Source organism: Marmota flaviventris, chromosome 14 (assembly GCF_047511675.1).
Source record: "Marmota flaviventris isolate mMarFla1 chromosome 14, mMarFla1.hap1, whole genome shotgun sequence".
NCBI classification, from domain to species: domain Eukaryota; kingdom Metazoa; phylum Chordata; class Mammalia; order Rodentia; family Sciuridae; genus Marmota; species Marmota flaviventris.
Window position 1 is genome coordinate 78,237,727 of NC_092511.1, and position 27,763 is coordinate 78,265,489.

Here is a 27,763-nt window from a genome sequence, read left to right on the forward strand (position 1 = left end):
CAACATAATGATAGTTACTGTTCTGGATATATTGGTTTATGCCATTACAATCAGTTTCACCTGTTTCTTTTAATTTTTTAATGTGAATATTAGACAACTTTAAATTACTCTTGTACTTCACATATGATTTTCATTGGATATTGCTGCCTTATCGGATTGCTTCCCAGTTTAAAGCTCAATCTATCACCTCACAAGAGGGAGCAGAAAAGTTCTACAAAATTTTGCAGTATTTGTCATTATATTATTTCTACTCGTGAATACTATGCAGAAGTCACCTTATATGCGAGGTTCAACGCACATGTTCCTCTGGCGCTGCTAGATCACTCTTCTAAGAGGAAACTTTGCCTTCGATTACCTGTAGTCTGAGGCCCTCTTGTCCAATTCGCAGACCTCAGGAGGAAAAATAAAAGCTGTCACCAGAAATCTGTCATCCTGGCCTCACTGATTCCTGGGTTGGATGTCGTCTACTGTCACTCAGAAAGAAGGCTCTCTGGGCTCAGCCTGCGGGGCGGGTCTGCAGCCTTGTGCAGTGGAGAGCACTCGGGGAGAACCGTCCAATCCCCGCACAGCCAGCGAGGACAGGGCGGCTTCCGCGATCTGCCCACGGGGCTCGGAGGTGGGGAGCCCTGTCTCCCGGTCCACCAGTCCTGCGATCTGGCTCTCGGCTTCTGTTGCCAGCCCTGGGGTCTCGCTGGCTTTGCCCTGCAGGTGCTGAAGATCCCTGGTGGCCGCCCGACTCCCGAGCGCCAGGAAATGGTGAGTATGGCGGGGCCTCTTGAGCCCGGGGAGGGAGGTCATTGGAACCGCGGGACGGCTGCGGTGGGGCCAGGAGCTGCTGGGGACTCCGGGGTCCGCGGCCTGAGCCCTCCTCCTGGCAGCGTCCCCTCAGTCCCCCTGGCCAGCAGGTAGGGAGGGTGCCGGCAGCGGAGCTCCTGCCCAGCCTGCTGCACCCCTCAGCTGGCCCTAGAGCGCCAGCAGCCGGGTCTTCCCAGATGGGTGGTGATTGACAGGTGGGACGGCAGTCGGAGAAGTCTCTCGACGTGGGATTTTCCTGCAGGAGAGGAGCAGTGGCTCTGGGCCTCGCTGCCGCCGTCCTCCTGAGCTAGCTGGCTTTCTTGCTTTTTCTCCCTCCTTCCCAACCTTCCTTCTGCAGGGTGCTTTACCAGGAGCTCCATCGCTGGTTCTGATGTAGGGCGGAGGGGGCGGCACCTGAGGAATTCGCGGGCAGCAGGTTTACTTAAGTTGCAGCCTCCAGAGGGAGCAACGCGGGGACCTTGGTAGGGAAATTCTCTGAGATTTATAGTCAGTGCGTGGTCCCATATTTTAGTTTAGACAGAGGTTTCACAAGTTTTTCCCAAGGAAAACAGAAATTTTTGTACAGCAAGCTGTCTTGAGACAGAGTGTGTGACATTTGTCAGCAGACCTGGCTTTTACAAGAAAGGAAGCTCAAACCACAGCTCTGAAAAAAAAAAAAAAAAAAAAAAAAAAAAAAAATCCTGCTGTTGTTCTTTGTAAAAATCTTGGTGACAAGAAGAGAAGCTTAATGTTGGTAATGGTTCTTCTGGGGCTACATCAGTACTTTTTATTTTTATTTTTGTTGAGACAGGGTCTAGCTAAGTTGCTAAGTTATGTTGTGTAAAATTGTGTGTGTGTCTATCTTACCTTGTTAAAATGACTTGTAAGATTCCTCCATGTAGATTTCATGTGGTTGGGTTTTGGTTGCCCCTCTGATATTTCCCCCGGTCCTGTGTTTCAGAACTGCCTGACAGGAGGATCCCACAGCTGGCCTGTCTGAGTTCTCTTGGAGTGTCTCATGAACATCAGTACCTTGGTGTTATCCTGTTAGAGAGCTGTCTAAATTTAGGGGTGTAGTCTCTAGGAGTAGCTGAGTGTCCTGCAGCTGGGAGGAATCCCTCTTGATCCAAATGACACTTGTTTTCTTATCTTGGCTACAGTGAATGCTGCCACATAAATATGAAAATGAAGTCATTTATTTAACACAGTGATTCCAATTCCTTTAGCTGTATACCAGAATTATTATCACTGCATCATATGATAGTTGTATGTTTAGTTTTTAAAGAGCTCTGGTGCTATTTAAAAAAAATCACTGTACTAAATTTATATTCTAGCAAGAGTATGAAAGGGGTTCTTTCTTCCATATCCATATAGTCAGAGTACTAGCTACTTTTCAGTTTTCTAGTACTTGCCATCCTAATAACTGTGCTCAGGCTGCAGGAGGTCTTATACTTGACTGGTGCACTAAATTCCTGATGCAAATTTCCTAGAATTCAGGCTGCCAAGTAGCCACTGGAAGATATTTTGAACCATTTCTAGAAATAAATGAAATAAACAGGGATCTGTAGATGGACTTTCTGGTGCATGCCTAAAATCCCCACAGCTGGGGAGGCTAAGGCAGGAGGATTGCAAGTTCAAAGCCAGCCTAAGCAACTTAGCAAAGACCCTAAGCAGCTGAGCATGACCCTTTCTCAAAATAAAAAATAATAAAAGGACCAGGGATATGATTCAGTGGTAAAATGCTCATGGCTCACATCCTGGTACAAAATAACAACAGTGACACAAAACCAAACTAGGGACTTGTGATTTTAACCCTTTTTCTTCACTCCTTGGGGGGATTGTAGTCTATGGAAGTGCTTGCACACCAATGTGAAGCCACTCCTCTGTGATGTAGGGAGATACACACACAATTGCTATCTCTCCCAAAATTTGGGGGCTTGAGATGTAGTCCATTGAATGGAATGAGTTAAAGTTGGGGTATTTGGTACATGGTCCGATTTCTTAGAGAAAGAATTGGCAGGCCTTGCGTTTCTACTGAGGAGCTGGAGGAATGGGTGCAGGAAGTGCTGCACTCCCACTTGGGCTTCCTGTGGTGAACTGTTTCCCTGTTAACTCTGGGGCTGGCCACATAGAAGCTCAGCTGTTAGCAACAGCAGTTTGCAGAGTTTGTGGCAAATCCCTTCTAGGGATAAATTGGGACCCTGGAGATTTAACTCTTCCTCTGCTCTCATCCCAGGGAGTGAAGCCCAGGGATTGTGGATAGCCATAGAAAACCACCATTTTTTCCTCTGCTCTCAATAATTGTGTCTATCTAGTTCCTTTCTCTCTGAGCAGCAGATAAATTAAGATCCAAACTTACAAGCGATTTACAGTTAAATATACTATATTTATGACCCCAATCTTCTCTGCTCAGGGTGACACTGGATTTGGGATATTCTGTCTCGATTATATGCAGATGGCTTAAGGCAGGAATCATACTTAAATGTGCCCCAAATTTTCCTGCTTATCTGATGGTAGATATTTTCTCAGTTGTCCACTGTATATAAGTTTCTGAACTCATACTTTATGAGTCTGTTTAAGAGGGTCTCCAAACAGGAACAGATGTTTTGAGAGTCAAGATAGAGATTCAGGGCCACTTATTCTGCTCTATTTTGAATATCATCCTACTTAACATCTGCTTTGGGGGGGGTACTGTGCCATAATCTCAGAGCTACACCCGTGCTGCACACAGACTGCCAGTGATCTTTGCCTCCAGTTCTAACATCTACCTTTAGGTTGGGTTGTGTCAGTCATTCACACTAAATACTTTCCTTGATGGAGTTGGATGTATGTAGGGCCTTCCATTGCATTTAACAATACAAATGATATTTATGTACATATGTATTTATCTATGGAATTTCTGTGATTCTGGGTCTTTATTTTTGCAATACTGTAGTTTAATACTATATATTAGTGTCAGGTAATGATATCTGCTTCTTTTCCTCTTACAGTTCAGAGATCTCTTGACTAGTTTAATATATATTTAACTTTCCAGAAGAATTTTAGAACTCTTTGCTTTGGTCACTTCTTCAATTAAAACAAAACATGCTGAAATTTTTCTTGGGGGGTGGAACTTTTTTATTCTATATTTTTTATTTATTCTGATTAGTTGTACATGAGAACAGAATGTATTCTGACACATTGTACACAATTGGGGCACAAATGCTCTTTCCTCTGGCTGTACATGATGCAGAGTTACATTAGTTGTGCAATCATACATGTATCTAGGGAAATAAAATCCATCTAATTCCACATCCTGCCAGCCTGCCACATCTTCTTCTGCCACTTTCCATGTTCTGTACATCTTTTCTATGTGTTAAATTTCCTAAGTTACGAGAAGCTGGTATACATAATAAAGTGTTTTCCTATATTCTGAATAGTTATATCAGATTATTCAAGATTTTAGGTAGTTGTAGGTCCCCCAATTTATAGAAAGTGGATAAGAGGTATAAATGCTATCCCAGGGCTTGTGACTGGATTCCCAGTTAGGTGAAATCCTGCAGGTTTGAGCCCCAAACTTGTGATATTTCTACTGGCCAGGGTCAAAATTGAATTATTTATTGGATAACTGGTTTTTAGTACATTGGTTGATATTCTGCAAATTCACACTCTTTGTTGTTAGAAGCGTTTGTAGAAAAAAGAGAGAAGGGAAATTGCATGGAAATGGAAGGAAACCCTCATTATTATACAAAATTACATATAAGAGGAAGTGAGGGGAAAGGGAAAATAAAAAAAAAAACAAGAGAGAGAAATGAATTACAGTAGATGGGGTAGAGAGAGAAGATGGGAGGGGAGGGGAGGGGAGGGGAGGGGGGATAGTAGAGGATAGGAAAGGCAGCAGAATACAACAGACACTAGTATGGCAGTATGTAAAAACGTGGATGTGTAACCGATGTGATTCTGCAATATGTATACGGGGTAAAAATGTGAGTTCATAACCCACTTGAATCAAATGTATGAAATATGATATGTCAAGAGCTTTGTAATGTTTTGAACAACTAATAATAAAAAAAAGAAAAAAGACATTATAGGTTAGCACCTTAAACAGACTATAGCTATGTGTTGTTCATTGGTGAGAATCATGATCCTGAAGAGTGAGCATTTCCACACTGTGAAAAAGTTACATAGTGTGCATTAACCTCACAGGAAATTCTCCTCAGCTGCTCAGGATGTCCTCATTCACTGCTTAGGAATGACCCATGGAAGGTGCAGCTTTACAATAAGAGTGTTTTCCAAGTGCATTAATACATTGATTCTAATGTTTCAGTTTCCCTGTGACCTGTGAGTAAAATAGGCTACTGACATGCTGTTTTTCTGTTGTCTCTTTCATAAAATCTTGATGCCATACAATTCCAGTTTGCCCACATATTTGAATTTTTATTTTATGATTTGAGATTAAGATTTTAAATTATGGTTCAAAAAATCTGAGTGAAGGGGTGAAATGCTCTGAAGAAGTCAAGGTAATTCTTTCTGTAAAGCAATACTTTGTTTAAATAATGAGAATCTAGACATCCCTATTAGATAAACATGGGCAATGGCAGTTCTGGTGTGTCTCACTGATTTCCTTTTCCTTCTGCACACAGAGATGGTGACAGTCCTGTGACTCGTTTTTTATTGCTCATAATTTTACCAGTACTTCTCAGGAATCATTGGTTTGCTTGGTTGTAGTATTTTGAATTTTCTGTAAATTATTGTCACCATTACTATTCCATTAGGATTATTTTTAAAAGTTTCTTTCTTTTCTATTTTTCTTTTGTAAACCATTTCTTTTCCTCAGTCTGTTGAACACACGATGCTGTACTGCTATCTGGGACTTTATTTTACGCAATTGATTGACTCATTGCATTGCTTATGGATCTTAAACAGTTTCAAGTTTGTCTTGATGATATTGACAGTGCCACCTTTATTTGTTCCAAAATATTAATATTTCATAAATGTTTTACACATTGGGAAAAACAGTGGATTGTATATTATGCATAAATTCAGATTTACTAGTAATGTCAGTGAAATTTGTCAACCAGCGGACACACATGAATGCATGTGTATTTGTTCCTATGAACATTTACACTTATTTCTTTTTTTAAAAAAAATTTAGACATTGATGAATCTTTATTTTATTTATTTATTTATATATGATGCTTAGAATTGAATCCACTGCCTCACACATCTAGTTAGGCAAGTGCTCTACCACTGAGGTACAACCCCAGCCCTACCCTTATGTCTTTTAATGTCATTTTACATTACTTTTATTAATAATCTATGACATTGAGCATTTTTATTATGTGGTTTTTAATCTAAAATAATTCCATCATTTTATTACATTTAATTACTTTGTGTATTTATTACTTTCTCCTGTTTTTCATATTTTACTGACAGTACATTTCCCATTTGTATGTCTTTCATACAGATAATTTATCAGGTAGCATAGTTTCTTTTCACTTCATGCTACATTTTTATGGACTTGACTACATTTTAATGGAGTTGAATTTACCAATCTGTTCTTGGAATTGCTTGGTTTTCTTCTATAAATCTCTTACAAGACAGAAGTGGGTGTTGAGCTCCCAAAGTTAAATCCTTAGATTTTAAGCCTCATCTCCAGAGACTGATTAGTTTTGCAGTTACAGATCATCCATCAATCTGGTCCCAGAGCTGGTGGACATGTTTATTCCACTGCAAACAAGTTTTCTGTTTGAAATGTGGGTCAAGCAGTCCTCACCTGAGTTAGCTAAAATGTTTGTTTTCTTGCTTTTAACTCTTTATTCTTAAAAAGTTACTGTTGTATAACCTCCATTTTTATATGTGTTTAATAATTATATTCCTTTGTGTGAATCATTTTTTGCTTTTATGAAATAGACCAAAAGAGAAAGTGTCCGAAGCCTTGGTCATCCAGACACCAGCCAGGCCTGGCTTGTGTAGTCCTCCCATGCTGAGGCCAGATTGGCTGGCTTGAATAACTGAGGTGTGATCAGACACACATGCACACATGGTTCCTTGTCTAGAAGGAAGACACAGGAGTAGCTTCCTAAAGGAGAGTGAAGACAATTCTTCCAGCTCCTGAAGGCAGATGAAGATGTGCAAAAATTCAAATGTCCCTTCTGAGCAACAAACTGGCTGAGAAAAGCTGCAGCCAAGAGTGTGTCACTCTGACATCATTCACCCAGGGTTTGATGTGCCTCCTGGCACTCTGAGTCTGTATGGAGGCTGATGCGCTCCCCAGTCATAGACTCTGGGAGGGATCTGCCCAATCAGGCCTGCACTCAGAAAGGAGGGGATGTCCTTCCATAGTTGCATAGAATTTTGTCTGTCATGCCCCTAGAGCTCTGGAGTCTCCTCTCTTGTGAGGCCCAGGTGGCTCTGCTGGGGCTTATGTCACCCTCTGAGCTGCAGGTCATGTAAGAATTCTAGGAATGGTGTTAAGATACATAGAATGCCAGAAAATGTAGAATCTGCAGATTTTTTAAAAGGGAGAATCAGCTATGGAGGGACTGTCTCCTGCCTAAAATTCACTACAGGTTCAGCTGATCTAGGTTCACTGCTGTGGCGTTGTGGCCTTTTGAGCTTTCTGGACTGTGGAGTAGAAGATCAGCCAGCAGCTGGAAGCTCTGGGCATTCTGTCTTTACAAAGAGCCATCACTGGGCATCTGTAGATCTCCTCTGTTTGTGCAGAGTACACAAAACATCATTCTGGGAGAAGCCACGTTGGTGGATGTGGTTCCTGTGAAGGAGGCACTTTTTTGACAGCAGACATCAGCTTTTCCTTTCTCCCCAGGGTTGTTCATTTTCTGTGATTTTCCCACAATGTGAGAGGCAGGGTCTCAGAACTTAGACCTTGCCCTCTCTATGGCTGCTCACAGGGCTGACAACAAATCCTTCATTTTAGAGTTTCCTTCACAGACATCAAAATATCAATTTTCCCTTTATAGTTCACAGGATTATTAACAATTTTACCTCTGCAACATTTAAAGCTGACACAGTATTTTAATTGCCATTGTCCCTATGTAATGTATAATCCGTTTGAAAATGTTTGTTTTCAGGAGGTGAATGTTTCATATGGATGGAAAGTAGAGAATAATCACCAGACTATGCTTTACAGAATCTTTGTGCCTCCTTTTTTCTTTCTTAGGCACAGTCACCTTATCACCATATCTTTGACAACTATATTAATTTATATCTGGGATGTCTCCAAAATCTCAATGTTGAAACATGATCCCCAATTGCAGCAAGGTGGAGAGATAGATTTTTGGACCATAATTGGATAATGCGGGCACGGGTTTCTGTATACTTGTTCATTAATGACTGAATACGCTAGTGGGAAGGGGGCAATAGTTGCAGGAAGTAGGTCACTGGGGTAGTCCTCCCCTGAACAGGATCATCTTCTCCCAGCACCTTCCTCCTCTGCTGCCTTGCTGCCATGAGCTGAACAGCTTTTTTTCCATGCTCTTCTTCCATGATGTGTCTGTCCTGGAGTGAGCCAAACATGGACTGAGTCCTCTGAAAATGAGAGCTAAAATAAATGTTTCCACTTCTAAGTTGTTTTAGCTATTTAGGTCACAGAAATGAAAACTTCACTACAATAGAAACTTTCCTAGGTGGCTTGTTCTTATTTAGTGTCCCATTTTTTCCCCTGGTATTGGATTTCAGAACTTCCTGGGGATGACACTTGATACTTTCAGGGGCATTTCACTTAGATTGTCTATAGACCATCAGCTTCCTTCTCATCTCTTTGTAGATGGCAGACTAAGGATTGGAGTGGAGTCTTGGGGAAAAACTTTTTTTTCCCCTGGGGCTTAGAGGCATCTTTCTTATTCATTTTATCTACATATGTCACCCTTTGGAACATGAATATTTTTTCAAAAACCTCCATTTTATGGAGATTTTTGGTGGCCTATAGATTGGATCATGGTGTTCAGGGGGAAATACAGAACTCATTCTCCTCTCTGCATTTTCTCTGAATTATGAATGCAAGGAGAATATTCCAAAGTTCAAGGAAAACCTTCACTTTTCATGTTTACAGGAAGCCATAATGTACTTCAGTGAGTAAAAATAGGGATAGGAGAATGTTCAAGGTGTCAGGATGAATTGACTTTAACCTTGGGTCTGACCTGTCTATTTTACAGTCAGCTGTGCTGCTTCTGGGCTTGGTTACTTTGAAAATATTTCTTTACTTACTTTAGCTTCAGCTTTTACCTAACTGCAAAATACACTTTATTAGTAGAGCTTCAAACATAAGAAAATATATCAAAGCTACAGGATGGAGTTGGATTTTAGAAAAGGAAGTAAGTCTTACTTTACCTTGTTTAAATATTTTATTTGCCCTTTTCTTCTCTGGCATGTTATTTATTGGTTTCTCATGTGCTCTGTATTTTGGGATGTGATTTCAAATAGCATTGTAGGGCTTAACTTTGGAAATTTTACCAGAAATAATAAATAGGAAAAATCTCTGTCCCATTATGGCTGAGAAAAATGAATGCAGTTTCTAAAAATTGAGTGGTAGCTGCAGAGGTGAATTCCAGATTTACCAAGTCATCAGGTCCTCATACATGAAGGCCTGTGACAGTCGAAAAATCATAGATCTTACTATCTGGATATTGCAGCTAATACTAAATTATGTGAGATGAGGTTTGGCAAACCCTAGAATTATTCACATGATTTATGTTTTAGTAAATGACTTGTTATCATGGAGATAGCAATCAAATATTACATTTACTTTCTTAAAAAAGATGGATGTTTTTGCTTTTCTATTTGAGATACGAGTGTAAGTGTTTTATATATTTGTTGCTTTCCATAGACATAAACACTGAGTTTGGTGGGTAGTGTACGCCTTGGATGCCAGCTATTCAAGAGGCTAATGCAGGAGGATTGGCCCTTTGAGATCAGTCTTGAGAACTTAGGGAGACCATGTCTCAAAATTAAAAGTAGATAGGGATACGGATGTTGCTAGTTATAAATCTGTAATTAGTCCCTAGATTCAATCCCTAGTACTAGACAAATCCCACTGATTGTGAATACTTTTATCCATTAAGTAGTGGATCTTTATCTTTTAAAACTAAATGAATAAAAATGGGAAACATAGAAGTTTAAAATCATTGACTTCTAGTTAAATTCATCTTCAGCCTACAAAAGAAGGTCCTTGGGACACATGTATTCGGTTTCTTGAGACCCATATTTTCCAGATATGGGTTTGAATTGCAGGCAGTCACTTCTGAGAAGGTATCCTAGTGAAGGAGGAGGAATATGTAGTTATTTTCCCAGTGTGTGGCCCAGGCCAGGGACAGCATTGAATTTTCTTCCCAAAGTACCTTATACTGGGAATATGCACACCTTTACTCCTGAACCATTCAGGTGGACAGACCACTGGGCAGCATGTGGAAAGTATGCTACAGGACATGTTTTAGCCATTTTGCATTTTGCTAACATGTTTTAGCCATTTTGCTTCCTTTTTTCTCACAATAGTAAACTTTAACCCTTCGAAACACATATGACTATCTATGCCCCCTATTATAGGAGCCTTTTGTTCTTACACTTTCACCTAAGACATGCCATGCATACATGTCCTGCAGGATTGAAAAAGTTTTCTTTTTCACAAATTAACAACACAAAGTATTGGTATTCTATATTTCTATTGGGGATGTTTTTGGGTCTTCAGATGTTGCTGAAGAAGTGAACCATGCTTTATTTCCTTTCCATCTAGATGCACCATCATCTATAAATACACAAGAGTCAAATAAATACACATTGAGTGACTGTAAGAATTTGGTAAGTTCTAAAAGAACAGAATGATTAGAAGAGACTCAATCTCTAGAATGCTGAGGAAAGTCTACTGCAATTCCCTATTATGTCATTTTGTTTTGATTTGGCCACTGATACACAACAATGACAATGTGTCTTTTTATGTTGATTGACACACTTGGTACCAATTTGTCCTATAACAGTTGTTTTAACCTCATTTACTTGATGTAAATGCTGTCTGCTGGATTTTGCTATAAGTTAAATTTTTCTCTTTGTATTTAGGTATCTTGGTAAGATTTTTCTAAATAATCTAAATAAACCACTATCTTTAAAAAGAAACCTTTCTTTCTTAATAACTTTTTACTCCCTTCCCCTCCCATCCTTCTGCCCTATCTAGAGTTTGTCTATTTCTCCCATGCTCCCTCTCTCTATCCCACTATGAATCAGCCTCCTTATATCAGAAAAAAAAAAAAAAAACATTTGGCATTTGTTTTTTTGGGATTGACTAACTTCACTTAGCATTATCTTCTCTAACTCCATCCATTTCCCTGAAAATGCCATGATTTTATTCTCTTTTATTGCTGAGTAATATTCCATTGTGTATATATGCCACATTTTTTTAATCCATTCATCTATTGAAGGGCATCAAGGTTCCACAGTTTATCTATTGTGAATTGTGCTGCTATAAACATTGATGTGGCTGTGTCTCTGTAGTATGCTGTTTTTGCCGCAGACTGGCCCACCGGAGACCACCGACCACGGGAGAACCAGGGAGAAGGCTCTAGGAGAAGTCAGGAATCGGCGAGGAAATGACAGACAGACACACTCAATGAAGAGACTATGCTGCTGTAATTTTATTGAGATTTGTGCATGGTTTATATAGAGATGCAATCAAGGAAATTTAGCATGGGTTTACATCACCAGACATCTGCAGATTATACAATCTTGTAAAGCAAAAGTACAGAGACATTGTTACATAGTGAGCTGTTCTTGGTATAACAATGTGGTTTTTTAAGCAGGGGCCAGAACATAACTTTCCGTGAACTTAGTCTCACACCATTACCCACATGTCTGTTTGAACTTCCTTTCACAGGCCTATTGTTAAATGTTTGGTGTTTTACCACAGCCCTGGGTGGTCTTCTATAGCTATTTTTCCTTCTAGCATTTCCATATAATATTGTTTTACCACTGTCCAATATTTAATGTCCTGAGCATGTAACCAACCATACCGTCCTCTTTCTAATTGTCTCTCTGCTTCCCTGATTTGCCAAGAGATGCCAGGTTCTAGCATTTCAATTAATTCCTTTCTTTCTTGTTCACTTTGTAAACACCAGGGTTTACGAGTACGTGCCAATCTTTCTGACCAAGGGAGAGAATGCCATTCCCGTCTTTGGCCCTCATAATTAACCCACCGACGACCCTGTGCATCATACCATCCCGTATAAGGAAGGGGGTGTAGGTAATGATTAGGCCCTGGACGTCTAGGGGGAGTCCACCAACCTCCTTTCAATTTATATTGTAACCATTTCCCATCTATCCAACGTGTGGGAATTGCCAAACGTCTGAGCTGTTTTTCTGTAGAACTGTTAGGCTTACTGTGAGGATTTCCCCTGAGCATTTCTATTTTAGCCTTAATGGGGTCTGTGTCATCCACATCTATGAATAACTCTGCTTGTTCAACTGCATCCAGGAATTGTCCCAAAGATTTTCCTTCAGTTCCTTTTTCTACCACAGTAATCCAAGCTTGCATCACAGGAGGGGCAAAATCCAGGAGTTTCCGTAAAGTAATCATATGTGACACATTAGTTGCTGTTTTAGTTTCATTTTGAGTATTTCGGACATTAGGCAAAATGATCTGTTGAAAAGATACAAGAAGACCACAAAACATACATAGAATAAACACCATAGCCCAAAGCCACCAAGAGGAATAGCAAGATCGAGCCTTTTGATGCATATAACATGCAGATTGAAAGGGAAGTGCCTGGGGCTTCGCTCCGAAGAGCACTAACCCCAATCCTGCGCCGTTTTTCCACCTCAGCGGCATCTTGCTACACGGGTGTGACGGCCGTGGACGGAGCAGTTTTTAAGTACTTTGGGTATAAACCGAGGAGAGGATAGCTGGGTCAAATGGTGGTTCCATTCTGGATTTTCCCAGAAATCTCCACACTACTTTCCATATTGGCTGCACCAATTTGCAGTCCCACCAACAATTTTTGAGTGTACCTTTCCCACCACATCCCCACCAACACTTATTGTTGTTTGTCTTCATAATAGCTGCCATTCTGTCTGGAGTGAGATGAAATCTTAGAGTGGTTTTGACTTGCATTTCTCTAATTGCTAGTGATGATGAACATTTTTTTCATATATTTGTTGATTGATTGTATATCCTCTTCTGAGAAGTGTCTGTTCAGGTCCTTGGTCCATTTCTTGATTGGGTTATTTGCTTTTTGGTGCTTAGCTTTTTGAGTTCTTTATATACCCTAGAGGTTAGTGCTCTAACTGATGTGTGAGGGGGTAAAGATTTGCTCCCAAGATGTAGGCTCTCTATTCACCTCACAGATTGTTTCTTTTACTGAGAAGAAACTTTTTAGTTTGAGTCCATTCCATTTATTGATTTTTGATTTTAATTCTTTGCCACAGGAGTCTTATTAAGGAAGTTGGGGATTAGGGCCTACTTTTTCTTCTATTAGACACAGAGTCTCTGGTTATATTCCTAAGTCCTTGATCCATTTTGAGTTGAGTTTTGTTCATGGTGAGAGATTAGGGTTTAATTTCATTTTGTTGCATATAGATTTCCAGTTTTCTGAACACCATTTGTTGAAGAGGCTGTCTTTTCTCCAATGCATGTTCTTGGCACCTTTGTCCAATATAAGATAATTGTAGTTTTGTGGGTTAGTCTTTGTGTCCTCTATTCTGTACCATTGGTCTACTAGTCTGTTTTGGTGCTAGTACAATGCTGTTTTTGTTACTATAAAATTTCTTTAAAGAAATTTTCCATGCCTTAGATATTTTCTATTTTATTGAAGTACAAGTTTTCAATATAATTTCTGATTAATTATAATTAACTATAATTTCCTTATAGTTTAAGGTCTGGTATAGTGATGCCACCTGCTTCACTCTTCCTGCTGAGGATTACTTTAGCTATTCTGGGTCTCTTTATTTTTCCAGATGAATTTCATGATTGCTTTTTCTATTTCTATGAGGAATTCCATTGGGATTTTGATTGAAATTTCATTAAATTTGTATAGTGCTTTTGGAAGTATGGTCATTTTGATAATATTAATTCTGCCTATCCAAGAGCAAGGTAGATCTTTTCACATTCTAAGGTCTTCTTTGATTTCTTTATTTAGGGTTCTGTAATTTTCATTGTATAGATTTTCACTTTCACTGATTCCCAAGTTTTTTTTTTTTTTTTTTTTTTTGAGGCTATTGAAAATGGAGGTAGTTTTCCTCATTTCCCTTTCTGAGGATTTGTCACTGATATACAGAAATGCCTTTGATTTATGGGTGTTGATTTTATATTCTGAAACTTTGCTGAATTTATTTTCTAGTTCTAGAAATTTTCTGGTGGAGCTTTTTGGGTCTTCTAGGTATAGAATCATGTCATCATAAATAGTACCAATTTGAATTCTTCTTTTCCTATGTGTATTTCTTTAATTTCTTTCATCTAATTGCTCTGGCCAGTGTTTCAAGAACTATGTTGAATAAAAGTGGTGAAAGAGGGCATCCCTGTCATGCTCCAGTTTTTAGAGGGAATGCTTTCAGTTTTTCCTCCACTTAGAAGTATGTTGGCCTGGGGCTTAGTATAGATAGCCTTTATAATGTGGAGATATGTTCCTGTTATCCCTAGTTTTCTAGTGTTTTGAACATAAAGGGGAGCTGTATTTTGTCGAATGCTTTTTCTGCCACTATTGAAATGATCATATGATTCTTATCTTTAAATCTATTGATGTGGTGAATTACATTTATTGATTTCCTTAACCAACCTTGCATCCCTGGGATGAATCCCACTTGATCGTGGTGCACAATCTTTTTGATGTGTTTTTGCATTCAATTTGACATAATTTATTGAGAATTTTTGCATCTATGTTCATTAGATATTGGTCTGACATTTTTCTTTTTTTGATCTGTCTTTGCCTGGTTTTGGAATCAGGGTGACATTGGCATCATAGAGTGAGTTTGGAAGCGCTGCCTCTTTTTCTATTTCCTGAAATAAACTGAGGAGTATTGGTATTAGTTCTTCTTTAAAGGTCTTGTAGAGCTCGGCTGTGTATCTGTCTGGTCCTGGGCTTTTCTTGGTTGGTAGACTTTTGATGGTGTCTGCTATTTTGTCACTTGAAATTGATGTTTAAATTGTGTATGTCATCCTGATTCAATTTGGGCGAATTATATGAGTCTAGAAATTTTCGATGCCTTTGATATTTTCTATTTTATTGGAGTACAAGTTTTCAATATAATTTCCGGTTATCTTCTGTATTTCTGTAATGTCTGTTTTGATATCTCCTTTTTCATCACGTATGCTAGTAATCTGAGTTTTCTCTCTCCTTCTCTTTGTTAGCATGGCTAAGGATCTATAAATTCTATTTATTTTTTTCAAAGAACCAACTTTTTGTTCTGTCAATTTTTTTCAATTGTTTCTTTTGTTTCAGTTTCATTGATTTCAGCTCTGATTTTAATTATTTCCTGTGCTTTTCTGCTTTGGTGTTGATTTGTTCTTTTTTTTCTAGGGTTTTGAGATGCAATGTTAAGTCATTTATTCATTGACTTTTTCTTCTTTTAAGGAATGAACTCTATGCAGTGAACTTTCCTCTTATGTTGAGAGCCGTAGGGGTTCCAAACGCTGCACAGAAGGCAGGGCGCCATCGGAGGGCGAAAGCAGGAGGGTTAGAAGGGCGTCCCCCTCGCCATGCTCCTGGGCCACCCTGAACTTTCCCCAGACAACGCGGACTGACTTTGATCTGGACCACCAGGCACAGGGGGCAGCTGACCGGCCAGCCGCCGCCTCCTGCAGAGCCCGCAGCAGAAGGGGTCCATACTGGCATGCGCACCCGGTCCCATGGCGCTGCCAATAGGCGTTCCCTTCCGGGTCCCTTTCTGCAGGGAGAAGCGGCCCAGTGACCTGTCCAAGTGCAGGAAGTGAATCCGTGTGCAGGAGCCTCCAGATCCTAAGAAAAAGGGTGGCGCTGGTGTTGAGAGCCAGGCCAGGTCAAGATGGTGCCTGGCATTTTTGCCAGAAGGGGCGGCTCCTGCTGCCTCCTGTGCCCGCTACTTTTGAGTTCTCTGCGGAGTTCCCATTCAGTTCTCGCGGGTGGAGTTCACTTGGGTTGAGTTTGAGTGGGGTTGAAAAATAAAGTTCATTCCTGCTTGAATCTACAAGTGGCTCCTGACCCCCCGTTTTTTTTTTTTTTGTGCCCAGCCAGACTGCGGCACTCTTAGAACTGCTTTCATAGTGTCCCAGAGATAGTCTCAGGTTAGTCAGAGTGAACCTTAAAGGGAGGGAGCAGCACTCCAACACCCTCAGGTGAAGGGCATCCCTCCCTCCCTGCAGCAGGAGTGGGGCGGCTGGAAGTGCAGCCGGTTAAGCTGGGCAGGCTTCCGGTCAAGGAGCAGCCTCAATTGCTAACCTTTTGTGGACTTTAAAGGTGATTTAAGATCTTCAAAAGCTAGAGTCCAGGTCAAAAGCCCAACACTGTAGCTGTTGCAGGTGGACGGAGCTCTCTTATTATCAAGGACCACCCAGGGCGGCGCATCCCTGGCTTTGAGGCCCAGAACGCAGAGCCTGACCACCCGCTCCTGTCCCTGCGCACCTCGGCCTGCGCAGACCCCTGGTGGGCGACGTTGGGTTAGATGATGCCGGAGGCCCCACGAGGCTACTGCAGCACCAGCCACACTCCACTGGGCTCTTGGCCGCCATTTGTGCCGCCCGGACCAGGCGACCGGGCAGGCACAGCTGCCGCTTCTGCAGCTGCAGCCATCAACCCACCAAATGGCTTCCCTTGCAACCATGCGCCTTGGCCCTGGGTAGTGAGAGACCTACCACTGCAGTCGCTTCTGGCCTCGCTGCCCTCAACACACCGCAGGGTGTTGAGGCCTGCAGCCACCTTCCTGCGCTTGCGCCCTTGGTAGTGAGAGACCACTGCTCTGGGCAGGCAGCGGAGGGCCCTCGCAGCTCCCTCCTCAAGGAAACAGAGGAGAGCTGCACCAACTATGCTTGTTCACCTTGAGCGTCTGGCAACAGAGCTCGCTCAAGGATGGAACTGCCCATTTTTGCACCGGCTAATAAAAACAACTCCTCACGCCCTATTGTGATGTAAACTAATCAATAAAATCAGTAAGAGTGTAAGTTATAGGTTATAGATTAGTAAAAAATATAGATTATTAAATGATAAGTGAGATAAGACAATTACAAAGCAAGAACTGTCATAGGCCTAAGACTCCATTTTTCTTCCTTCTATAAAAAAAAAAAGAGAACAACAACAACAACAAAACTGTTACCAGAGCTGTTTCTGAGACTGAAATGAAAGCTGTTCTTATAAAAATTGTTTTTCTGTACCCACACATTGTACCCCCCTCAGGATGCAGCGGGGGTCGTGGGAGCTGCATCCTGGGTGGGTGCCCTTGAGGGTCTCTATGACTTAGACATAGACTTTCGCCCAAGCCCAGGATGCTGATGTCTAGCTCCTGCTTGGGCCTGGGATGTGGTCAGCGGAATTGCAAAGCTGACTGCCTTTCTTCAGCTTCTGTGCTTGCTTGCTTGCTAACTGGAAAATCCCAGTCCTGCTTAGGGCTGAAGGTTCCACTTACTGTTGTTTCAATCTCTGTGATTGGCTTATCTGCATGTCGCCGAGGAAAGCCCCTGAGTTGTGGTTTCCATCTTGAAGTTCCCAGGATACAGGCCGGGAAGCTGCTGTTCTCCACAGAGCTTCAGTATCTAGGGTGGGTGACAGTCCCTGACCAGGTAAATAAAGCTCTCATTGATTTGAATTTGGACTCTGTGTTTTCTGAAGTGGCTCCCCATAACAGCCCCACCGTCCTTTTAACAAAGAGACTAGTGCACGCTCTTAACTGGGGGGTGTCCTGATGCTCACCTGAAGTTTCTCTGAGCACCACTGAGTACCTAGCATTAGGTACTCAGTTGAGAGGTCCAAAGTTCAAGGAGGAAGCCCAACTTCCAAGTGTTGGTTGAGATGTTATCATGCTACATAAATGGTTTTCCAGAAGCTTAGGTTTGTTTCTCTTGCTATCCTAGAAGGACAGGCATAAAATACACTCTGCTGCGACTAATGCTGTAGGTGGACAGTTAGCTGACACAGGATGAGCCGACTGAGACAGTCAATCAGAAATTACAGAAATGAGGAAAATAGCACGGCCCAGTGGGGCGAGTCAGCTGAGACGGAGAATGGATCCAACAACCAACTGGAGCCCAGGCAGTAGTTTATGTGGGTAGGTACACCAAGGGGGTCAGCGTGAGGAACTGCTTCAGGAAAACAGGATGAAGGTGGCAAAACCACTTGTTTGGGGCTTAGCAGGTCACACCCACCTCCTTTCTACCTCCAGGTGGCCGTGTTTGAACCTAGGGCTGTCTGAGCCAAGGCAGGGTGTCCATTGGTGGAATTTCACCTTGAGTTCCCACAAAAGAAACTCCCCTGCCTTGTGATGGCGCAAACAAACCCACAATTCATATATGGCCTCAGACATGTGTATGTGACATAAAAATGTCATTTCATCAATCTGCTCTTGTTTCTTCTTAACATGTTTCCATGAGTCTTCTCATTTATGATCATCACTCTGCTCTGAAATATTTTCAAACATTCACACTTTAAATTGACATTAATATTCCCTATTTTTTCTAAATTATAGGTCAAATAAACTTGGGTAAAAATTAGACTCTACCATTTACTGAGTATTTGATCAAATGTCATAAAAGATGAATACCATTACTGTTATTGCATTCTTTTGGATTTCTGCATTAGGACATGAAAAACTCATAGTGAGAAGTATACATTTGAAATGATCAAAAAAGATTGATGTTGATAGTTGCTATTTTAATAAAAGAACATAAATCCTTTAAAATATTTTAACTCAAATTCATCAAGAACTTTTTTCTAAACTGGTTTTTCTCATTGTTATTCAACAGTTTCTCGTGGATCACTGGCACTAGGATCACTAGATTGGAATTACTGCTACATATTCAGAAAATCAGATTCCATCCCAAAAACACTGGACGAGAGTCTGTATTTTAGTAAATCTCTTGATTCATGGTTGTGGATTCAAATTTTGAGAATCACCCTTTTTACTTACCATAACTTTCTTATCTGAGAAATAGACAATTTATCTTATAATTTTAAAATCACAAAGTGTATATTCTTGTGTTGATGCCTTAATTTTACATCTTATTTCATGATAGTGATATCAATACCTTGGTTTTTTGACTCTCAACACTCTTTCCTCAGAGTTAGATAATAGAGATTATTACTTTGTTACAATGTATTTTCTTGTATAATTAAAGTCACTAATCTACTTGAGAGCCAGTTCTACTAAATTTCATTTCATCTTCAGAGAACTTAAAAGCTCTGTGAATGATGATATGGTCAATGTGATATTAATTTGACTAATACTATTTTAGGAACTGTTGACATTCAGGGATGTGGTCATTGATTTCTCTGAAGAGGAATGGGAATGCCTGGAGCCTGCTCAGCAGAATTTATACAGAGATGTGATGCTGGAGACCTACAGAAACCTGGTCTTCCTGGGTGAGCAGAACTTCTCTTCAGAATTCTTAATTATATAATTTTTCCCATGCAGAATATACTTCTGCTCTTCGTGAAGGAATTTCAGATTTTTGCTTTCAAAAAAAAAAAAAAAAAAAGAAAAGAAAAAGAAAAAGGCTTGCACAATTTTTGTTACAGAGAAGAAAGTGTTGCTGTCATTACTTTTAGTTCTTAACCTCTCCCTTTCCTGAGGTGATATATACCCTTCACTTTAGATTAGTGGTACTTATAGTAATTCAGTGATATAGAATGATGTGACCTACACATCAAAGTCCAATTTCTCCTCTTTACAGTACCAGAATGAAAGCATCAGTAGTCACAGGGAGAATCACAACAAGTAGTCATTTCATTTTCCAATGAACACATCTTATTGTCTCTAAACCATATTTGCACACCTTCCTCTGGAGCAAAGGAGAGAGCCTTGAGCCATGTTTCCAGGTAGATAGAAATTCATGAAACAGAGGACACAGTTGAGAGGTCCAAAGTTCAAGGAGGTAGCCAAACTTCCAAGTGTTGGTTGAGATGTTATCATGCTACATAAATAATTTTCCAAAAGATTAGGTTTGTTTCTCTTGCTATCCTAGAAGGACAGGTACTGCCTTGTGTTTAGCATGCTTTCAACTTCTTTAATTTTCTCTTCTCCTGCACTGATGTCCCAGTGTGTTCAAATTAACAGCCCAAACACTCCCCTTTGCTTGTGAGGGTCAGCGTGATCTGACAGCATTTCCATTATTTGTGTGTGGGGGGAGGGTATCTCAGAAATCTTGCACATTTCTGGATAACTCTAGGGGAAGCCATTGTAATATATTAGTATCATACAGCAGTTTCCCTAATTTCACTTATATATTTATTCACTGAAGTCTGCTTATTAGAGCTCATTATGAATACTTATAATAGATTTTTTGTGGAATTTTTCTGCCATATAATTAATATAATTCATAATGGCTGCTCATTTTGCGTTACCAGTGATTATAATTATATAAAAGGGCTTGTAAAATAATACAACCATGGTTATTCAGAATTTTGTTGACTAAATTCCCTCTTTCTTTTCTATTTCTGTTTTATTTTATAGGGTAGATTTCATGTTGTAGTGTAATTTCTCACATCAATTGATTTCTCACATCAATTAATTATGTTTTTTTACCTACATTTTATAATTTGATGGAAATTTTTAATATTTCAGAAATTAGGGCAATGTAATATGAAATTAAGATATGTTGGATCCTTGTTTACGTGGCAATAAAATTAAATTTGCTTCTATTATTTTTATTGTATTGTTAATTTGTTATTTCTATTGCCAATAAAATACATTTGAAATAAAATATATTGTATTTCATAAGTTTTTGTTTTAAAGCATGTTTTTCATATGATAATTTTTGTCACACCAGCTTATGGTCACTTTCATGTAGAATATTCTTGTATAGTTTTGCCTTCATGTTGCCTCCTTAAATTTAGAGTCTCCTGTAGATTGCGTACAGTTGTATTTTTTTAAAATTTCCTTTGCTTCTTTTATTCCTTTTCTTCTTTCTGTTATTCTTTGATTTTTGTATCACTGATTTTTATGGTGACATTGTTTTATGCCCCTTTCACTTCCCTTCATTCTTTGAGTATTGTTTCATTTAGTTTGGTATTTTATAAAATCACTTAAGCTTTCACTATATGTTAAGCTGGCAACAAATTAATTTCATAAGAAAATTTAGTTTATTTATATATCCTTTTAAATTATGTTATTGTTGGCATAGTTATTGCATACCCATTAAGAGGTTTATGATGATTTTTAGTTTTTATCTTTCAAAAGTAAGTGTTTATGTCCCATCATTTCAGTAAAATTTAATTCTATATTGCTATATGACTTCTTCTTGCTAGGAAAACTTTAAAGTTTCACATGACTTGTGTTGCTGGGCACATTTATTTTATTTTTCAATATGAAAGATTTACTTTAGTATTTTTGCAGGACAGGTCAAGTGGTGATAAAGTTTGGGTGCATTTATATATACTTAAAAGCTTTATTTTTCCTCACTTTTGAAGGATAGTATTTCTGGTTGCAGTATTCTTAATTGGTAATTCTGTTCTTCCACCCCTTTAACATTGTTTCTCACTTCTTTTCTGTAGTACCAGGCTTCTACAAAGAAATCAACCAATAATTATATCCAAATATCTTTCTCAGGGGCTTGTCTTTTTCTCTTGGGGCTCTCAAGATTCTCTCTTTATAAATGTTAAAAAATTGAGTAAAATGGGCTTTGAGTCTTTGTGTTTTTCCTTTGGAGATAATTTTGAATTTTGACTTCTATTTATTGTTCACATTCACAATTTCTCAGCCATTTTTATTGATACTGAAGATTGAACTCAGTTGCTTTTCCATTGTCCCTTTCCTCAGCCATTGTTATTTTTTATTTTTTAAATCTTTTTTTGCATTTTAACACATTTATTTTATTCATTTATTTTTATGTCATGCTAAGGATTGAATCCAGTTCCTCAGAAATGCAAGGAAAGTGCTTTACCACTGATCCCAACCACAGCCCCTCATTTTTAATTTGTGACCATATCTCACTAAGTCACTGGGCTGCCCTCAAACTTGTGATCCTCCTGGCTCAGCCTCTCAAGTTGCTAGGATTACAGCTGTGCACAGCCACTCTGATTCTCTCAACACTATTTCTTAAGAAATTCTTCAAGCATACAACTTTTTCTTGTTACTACTAATGATTTTTACCTTAATTTTTTTTCAGTTTTCTATGTTTTGGTTTAGTTTACTAAATTTATTTCAAAAAAATTTTGTTTTTTTTTTTGGGTAATTCATAACTCTCACTTTCCTAATATTAAATTCCTAGTGTTTTGTTTTGTTTCTTTGATTAAGTCAGTGTCTCTTTTTCTTTGTGTACTGTTCTATTTTTTATTTGTCCATATTAAAAAAAACAGCCAATACTAGATTAGTAGTCATTTTGGAAAACAATATGAACATTAATAAAGAACTGAAAAATAGGCAAACACAGTAATACATGCTTATAATCTCAAGTAATTGGGAAAACATGCAAGAGGATTTTATGTTTGAGGCATGTTGTGGCAACTTAGTGACACCATGTCTCCAAATAAACAATTTTAAAAAGGTTTATGTTGTAACACACTGGTACAGCACTCTTAGGCTTAATCCTAGGTAATGCTCATAAAACATTAAAAGTAGAATGACCCTGTGATCTGAAAATGCAAATTCTAAATAGGTATTCAGAGTAGATTAAATCATCATGTTGGAGAAATATCTCACTACCAACGTTCAGTGTAAGCATTCTTCACAATTGTCAGGACATGGACTCAACATATGTGTTCATCCTTAATTTAATGAGTAAAAAAATGTTGTTTTTATACACAATAAATGAACAGTAAAAAGAAGATATTTTATCACTTAAAGTGTCATGAGATGAATATGAAGTGCTTTGCATTATGTAAAATAGGGCACACACAAAATGTAATTTGCAGCTTCTTCTGACTCAGAAGTGCAGAGAATAAATGGTTACCAGATATTGTGTTGGTCAATGTCTGCAAAGTATTATTGTAATGGACATGAAAAAGTAAAGAGTTCTATTGTACCCATGGTGAGTGTAATGTAGTCTTCTTTGTTTTTGGAAGTGGAGTACCAAGGATTAAAAACAGAAGCACTTAACACCTCAGCAACATTCCCAGCCCTTTTTTATTTTTCATTTTGAGACAGGGTCTCACTAAGTTACTTATGGCCTTGCTAAGTTGCTGAGTGCCACTTTGAACTTGGGATCCTCCTGCCTCTGCCTCCCAAGTTTTGTGAATTAAGGCTTGTACCCCCACACAAGCTAATATACTGTATTCTTGATGAATGCTAATAGAATTAATGCAATGTTTACTAAGCACTAAAATGATAATTATGTGAAATAATGCACTTGTGAATTAGGTAGATTTAGTCATTTCACCATTCATTTATATCTTCCCTAGTAACATGAAATTTAGTTTGTCAATGGAACAAATCAGTAAATACCAAAGATTATAAAGATTACAAAGCAAGCCATTCACCTCAATAGTGCTGTAGTGATTTCATCCAGGTAATACTGATATTGGCTGTGAGTGCATATGTGTGTTTGTGTGTGTGTGTGTGTGTGTGTTCCCATTAAAAAGATTTGTCCCTATTTCTCCTTTGAGACCATATATTCTTTAACCCCGTGGAATATCTGTGTTATTGTTATCCAAAATCTATCTCTTATATCCAGGACTCTTTCATGATAGACAGAAAGTGGTTTTCAGACAGTCCCTGAAAAAGCCATAAATGTTCACCTTTCACATTTCCTATTTTCTATTAGAGAGAAGACAGTTGGTGGATTTTTGTATAATGGTATATTCTGGAAGAGGAAGAACTGGAGTGGATAAAAGTAACACACACCTTTTTTCTGCTGTATTACTCTCCTTAATGATATACACATCGTAAATACTGTGAACTCTTACATTGTTTTGGTAATTCTCAAAAAGAAAATTTTTTAAAAAATATTTTTTAGTTGTCAATTATTTATTTATATGTGGTGCTGAGAATCAAACCCAGTGTCTCACACATACTGAGCTACTACTATAGCCCTCACAGAAATTTTATCTTTCCATTGTTACTTAGCTTATATATTTATGGAGTCATGATGGTCTGTGATGCACTCTTCTGCCACCCTGCTGGTGTCCTAACTACTATAATTTCATGTTATATTTACAAAGTATATTCCCAATCTAATATGTAAAATAATTGTTATTTTTATTTATTTCAGCCATGAACTTTCATCATACCCAGAAAATTACACCAGAGCCTGGCATAGAACATTTATTTAAAAAAGTGATAAATAGAAAATATGGAAATTGTGTCCTTGACTATTTACAACAGAAGAAAGTATGGGATAGTATAGGTGAGAGTGAAATTCAGAAATTATACTATAAAGGACAAGAAAAATTAGTGGTGACTGTCCATAATGAAAATTTTACTGTCAGTAGGCCTCAAGAACATTTAATACCTCAGAAAAGAATTCAATATATAACTGAAGGACAAGTTTCTAAAAGTGATCACTTTGAAAAAATTTTAAAAAATGATCCATTATTCAGAAGTGAACAAAAAATTCCTTCTTGTGCCCAAACATATACTTTTAATGATTGTGGCAAGGCCTCTGTGTACTCATTACTGCTTAATCAAAACTCAAACATAGAATTCTGGAAAGTATGGAACACGCATAATGAAACAAGAAACACCTTTAGCCAGGTTTCCACTCTAAACAATTACCAGTGTACTTATATTGGAGAAAAAATTTATAAATATAGAAAAACACAGAAGAACTCTAGCTCTGGTTGCAATATGAGAGAACATCAGTGTGGCCATTGTGCACAGAACCCTTTCAGAAATGACAAATGTGGGAACGTCTTTCCTCAGTGCTCAAAGCTTATGACCCATCCAAGTACTCAGGGCCAAGAGGCACCTTGCAAATGTGAGGAATGTGAGAGAGCTTCTAATCCAGCTGCTAGCCTTCCTCAATACAGTGGAGCACATTCTGGAAGGGAGTCCCCCAAATTTAAGGAATGTGTCCAAGCATGGAGTTGCTCACCCCTTTCTAAACACCACAAGTTCCATAGAAGTGATCAACACTACAAATTTAAAGAATGTGGCAAAACTTTTAATCAACAACCACCCCAAGTTAAGTACCACAGAATTCATACTGGAGAGAATCCCTACAAGTGTGAAGAATGTGGCAAATGCTTTAAAAATCACTCAACCCTTTTCAAACACCTGAGATGGCATAGCAGAGAGGAAACCTACAAATGTAAAGAATGTGGAAAAGTTTGTACGAGTTTTTCAACTCTTACTCAACACCAAACTATTCACACAGGAGAGAAGCTCCACAAATGTGAAGAGTGTGGCAAAAATTTTACTCAAAGAGCATACCTTACCCAACACAAGAGAATTCACACAGGAGAGAAGCCCTACAAATGTGAAACATGTGGCAAAGCTTTTAATCGAAGATCACACCTTACTCAACACCAGAGAATTCATACTGGAGAGAAGCCCTACAAATGTGAAGAATGTGGCAAAGCTTTTATAGATCATTCATACTTTACCAAACACCGGAGAATTCATACTGGAAAGCACCCCTACAAATGTGAAGAATGTGGCAAAGGTTTTAATCAAAGTTCACACCTTACTCAGCACCAGAGTATCCATACTGGAGAGAAGCCCTACAAATGTAATGAATGTGGGAAAGGCTTTAATCTAAGAGCATGTCTTACTCAACACCAGAAAGTTCATACTGGAGAGAAGGCCTACAAATGTGAAGAATGTGGAAAAGCTTTTATTCAAAAAGGGAACCTTATACAACACCAGAGAATTCATACTGGAGAGAAGCCCTACAAATGTAATGAGTGTGGGAAATGTTTTACTCTAAGAACATGTGTTATTCGACACCAGAGAATTCATACAGGAGAGAAGCCCTACAAATGTGAAGAATGTGGCAAAGATTTTAAACTAAGGGCATGCCTTATTCAACACCAGAGATTTCATACTAAAGAGAAGCCCTACACATGTCAAGAATGTGGGAAAAATTTTAATCTAAGAGCATGCCTTACTCGACACCAGAAAATTCATACTGGAGAGAAGCCCTACAAATGTAATGAATGTGGCAAAGCTTTTAACCGAAGATCTCGACTTACAATTCACCAGAGACTTCATACTGGAGAGAAGCCCTACAAATGTGAAGAATGTGGCAAAACTTTTAATCGAAACTCAAATCTCACAAAACACCAGAGAATTCACACTGGAGAGAGGCCCTACAAATGTGAAGAATGTGGGAAAGGTTTTACTCAAAAATCATGCCTTAGTCGACACCAGAGAGTTCATACTGGAGAGAAGCCCTACAAATGTGAAAAATGTGGGAAAAGTTTTAATCTAAAAGCACATCTTACTCGACACCAGAGAGTTCATACTGGAGAGAAGCCCTAAAATGTGAAAAATTTGGGAAAGGTCTCTCTCAGAGAGTGCATTATTCAACACCAAAGAATTCATGCAGGAGAGAGACTGTACAAATGTGAAGAATGTATGAAAGATTTTACTCAAAGAACATGCCTTATTTGACACTGGAAAATTCATATTGGAGAAGCCCTTTATATGTGAAGAATGTAAGAAAAGATTTAATCTAGGAGCATGCTTTGTTCAACATCAGAGAAATAAAAATGGGGACAGACAATGCAAGTGTAAACAATGTTGCAGACCTTTTAGCAATTGCTAAAAACATTATTACTCACTGGAGAATTCAGAGTGCATAAAAACCCTGAACAATGTAAATACTGTGCCTAACGAATTTCGATTTTTTTTTAACATTAGAAACCAGATACCTATAGGGAATGTGGAAAGACATTTGCCTGAAATACATGCCTTAAATAACAGCAAAATATCTTTAATGGAGAAAACACATTAGAAATATAAAAAATATAGCAAAGTCCTCATCTGTAAGTCATATCATGATGTATGTGGGAAAGAAATGAGGAATTGCCTTTAAGTTTTGTTAAAATTTATTATAAGCTGATGTGGTAAAAATAAAGAAATTCTCACAAGTATCATAGAATAGTGCAGTAAACTAATCTCTGAAAAGATATGAATATATTATAAATCAAAGATTACTCAATATTCTAACTTTTGAAAACTGGAGAAAAAAATTTCAAACATAGATCATTTTATGAGAAGTCTTTTCCTGAGAGTTAATATATATTTTTGAGACTTTACAGTGTATTTTGAAATACTTTATTAACATTTTATATGCATTTGGTTACTGAATAAAAGTAAAAATGTGTTAATGTGTTAACAGTTTTATGTGTTGAATCATGATTTACTATCTCACTGGTGACACAGTTCCTCTTTACTAAAGGTTCTACATAACAGATATAAAATAAAATATCTCCAGTAATATTTAGAAACATCAATTCTTTTAGAAAATAATTTCCCATAAATCAGACCTTTATTCTTCTTGTAATTATGAAGACATTAAGACAGTTATGCATAAGATATAAGAACATGAAAATAAGCACCAGATTTCTCTATCTTGAATTAGTACATTAATCTTTTACCATATAGGTGCTGGGCAGGGTGGCCCATTCTTTTAATCCCAGCAACTCAAAAGGCTGAGGCAGAAGAATCCCAAGTTCAAAGCCAGTCTCCACAACTGATTGAGGCCTCAGGCAACTTATGACACCCTGTCTCAAGATAAAAATAAAAATCACAGGGGATGTGGCTCAGTGTTTAAGCACTACTGAATTCAATCCCTTGTATTAAACACATTTTTTTACCTTATAGAATGGCAGTACTTCTAAAAGCCCTGAAATTTGAGAAAGCAAAACAACATCCCAACACAGGGATTTTGAATACTCCAGAAACCAAGAGTCACCAGGGCATATTTTGT

The 27,763-nt window shown here is 38.5% G+C and overlaps 1 protein-coding gene across 1 annotated transcript; it reads left to right on the forward strand.

Annotated features, from left to right (window-relative positions):
* The first annotated feature begins 506 nt into the window (after positions 1 to 506).
* Positions 507 to 27,086, forward strand: LOC114103248 (zinc finger protein 665-like). The gene is made up of 3 exons (XM_034637351.2): positions 507 to 756; positions 19,190 to 19,316; positions 24,101 to 27,086. The coding sequence occupies exons 1-3, from the start codon at positions 754 to 756 to the stop codon at positions 26,308 to 26,310; spliced, it is 2,340 nt and encodes a 779-aa protein (XP_034493242.2). The 5' UTR covers positions 507 to 753; the 3' UTR covers positions 26,311 to 27,086.
* Positions 27,087 to 27,763: the final 677 nt, after the last annotated feature.

Excerpts from the sequence above, each read along its gene's own strand:
- LOC114103248 (XM_034637351.2), top strand. Across the intron at positions 19,317-24,100 it reads CAGAAACCTGGTCTTCCTGG|CCATGAACTTTCATCATACC; the intron begins GTGAGCAGAACT and ends TATTTATTTCAG.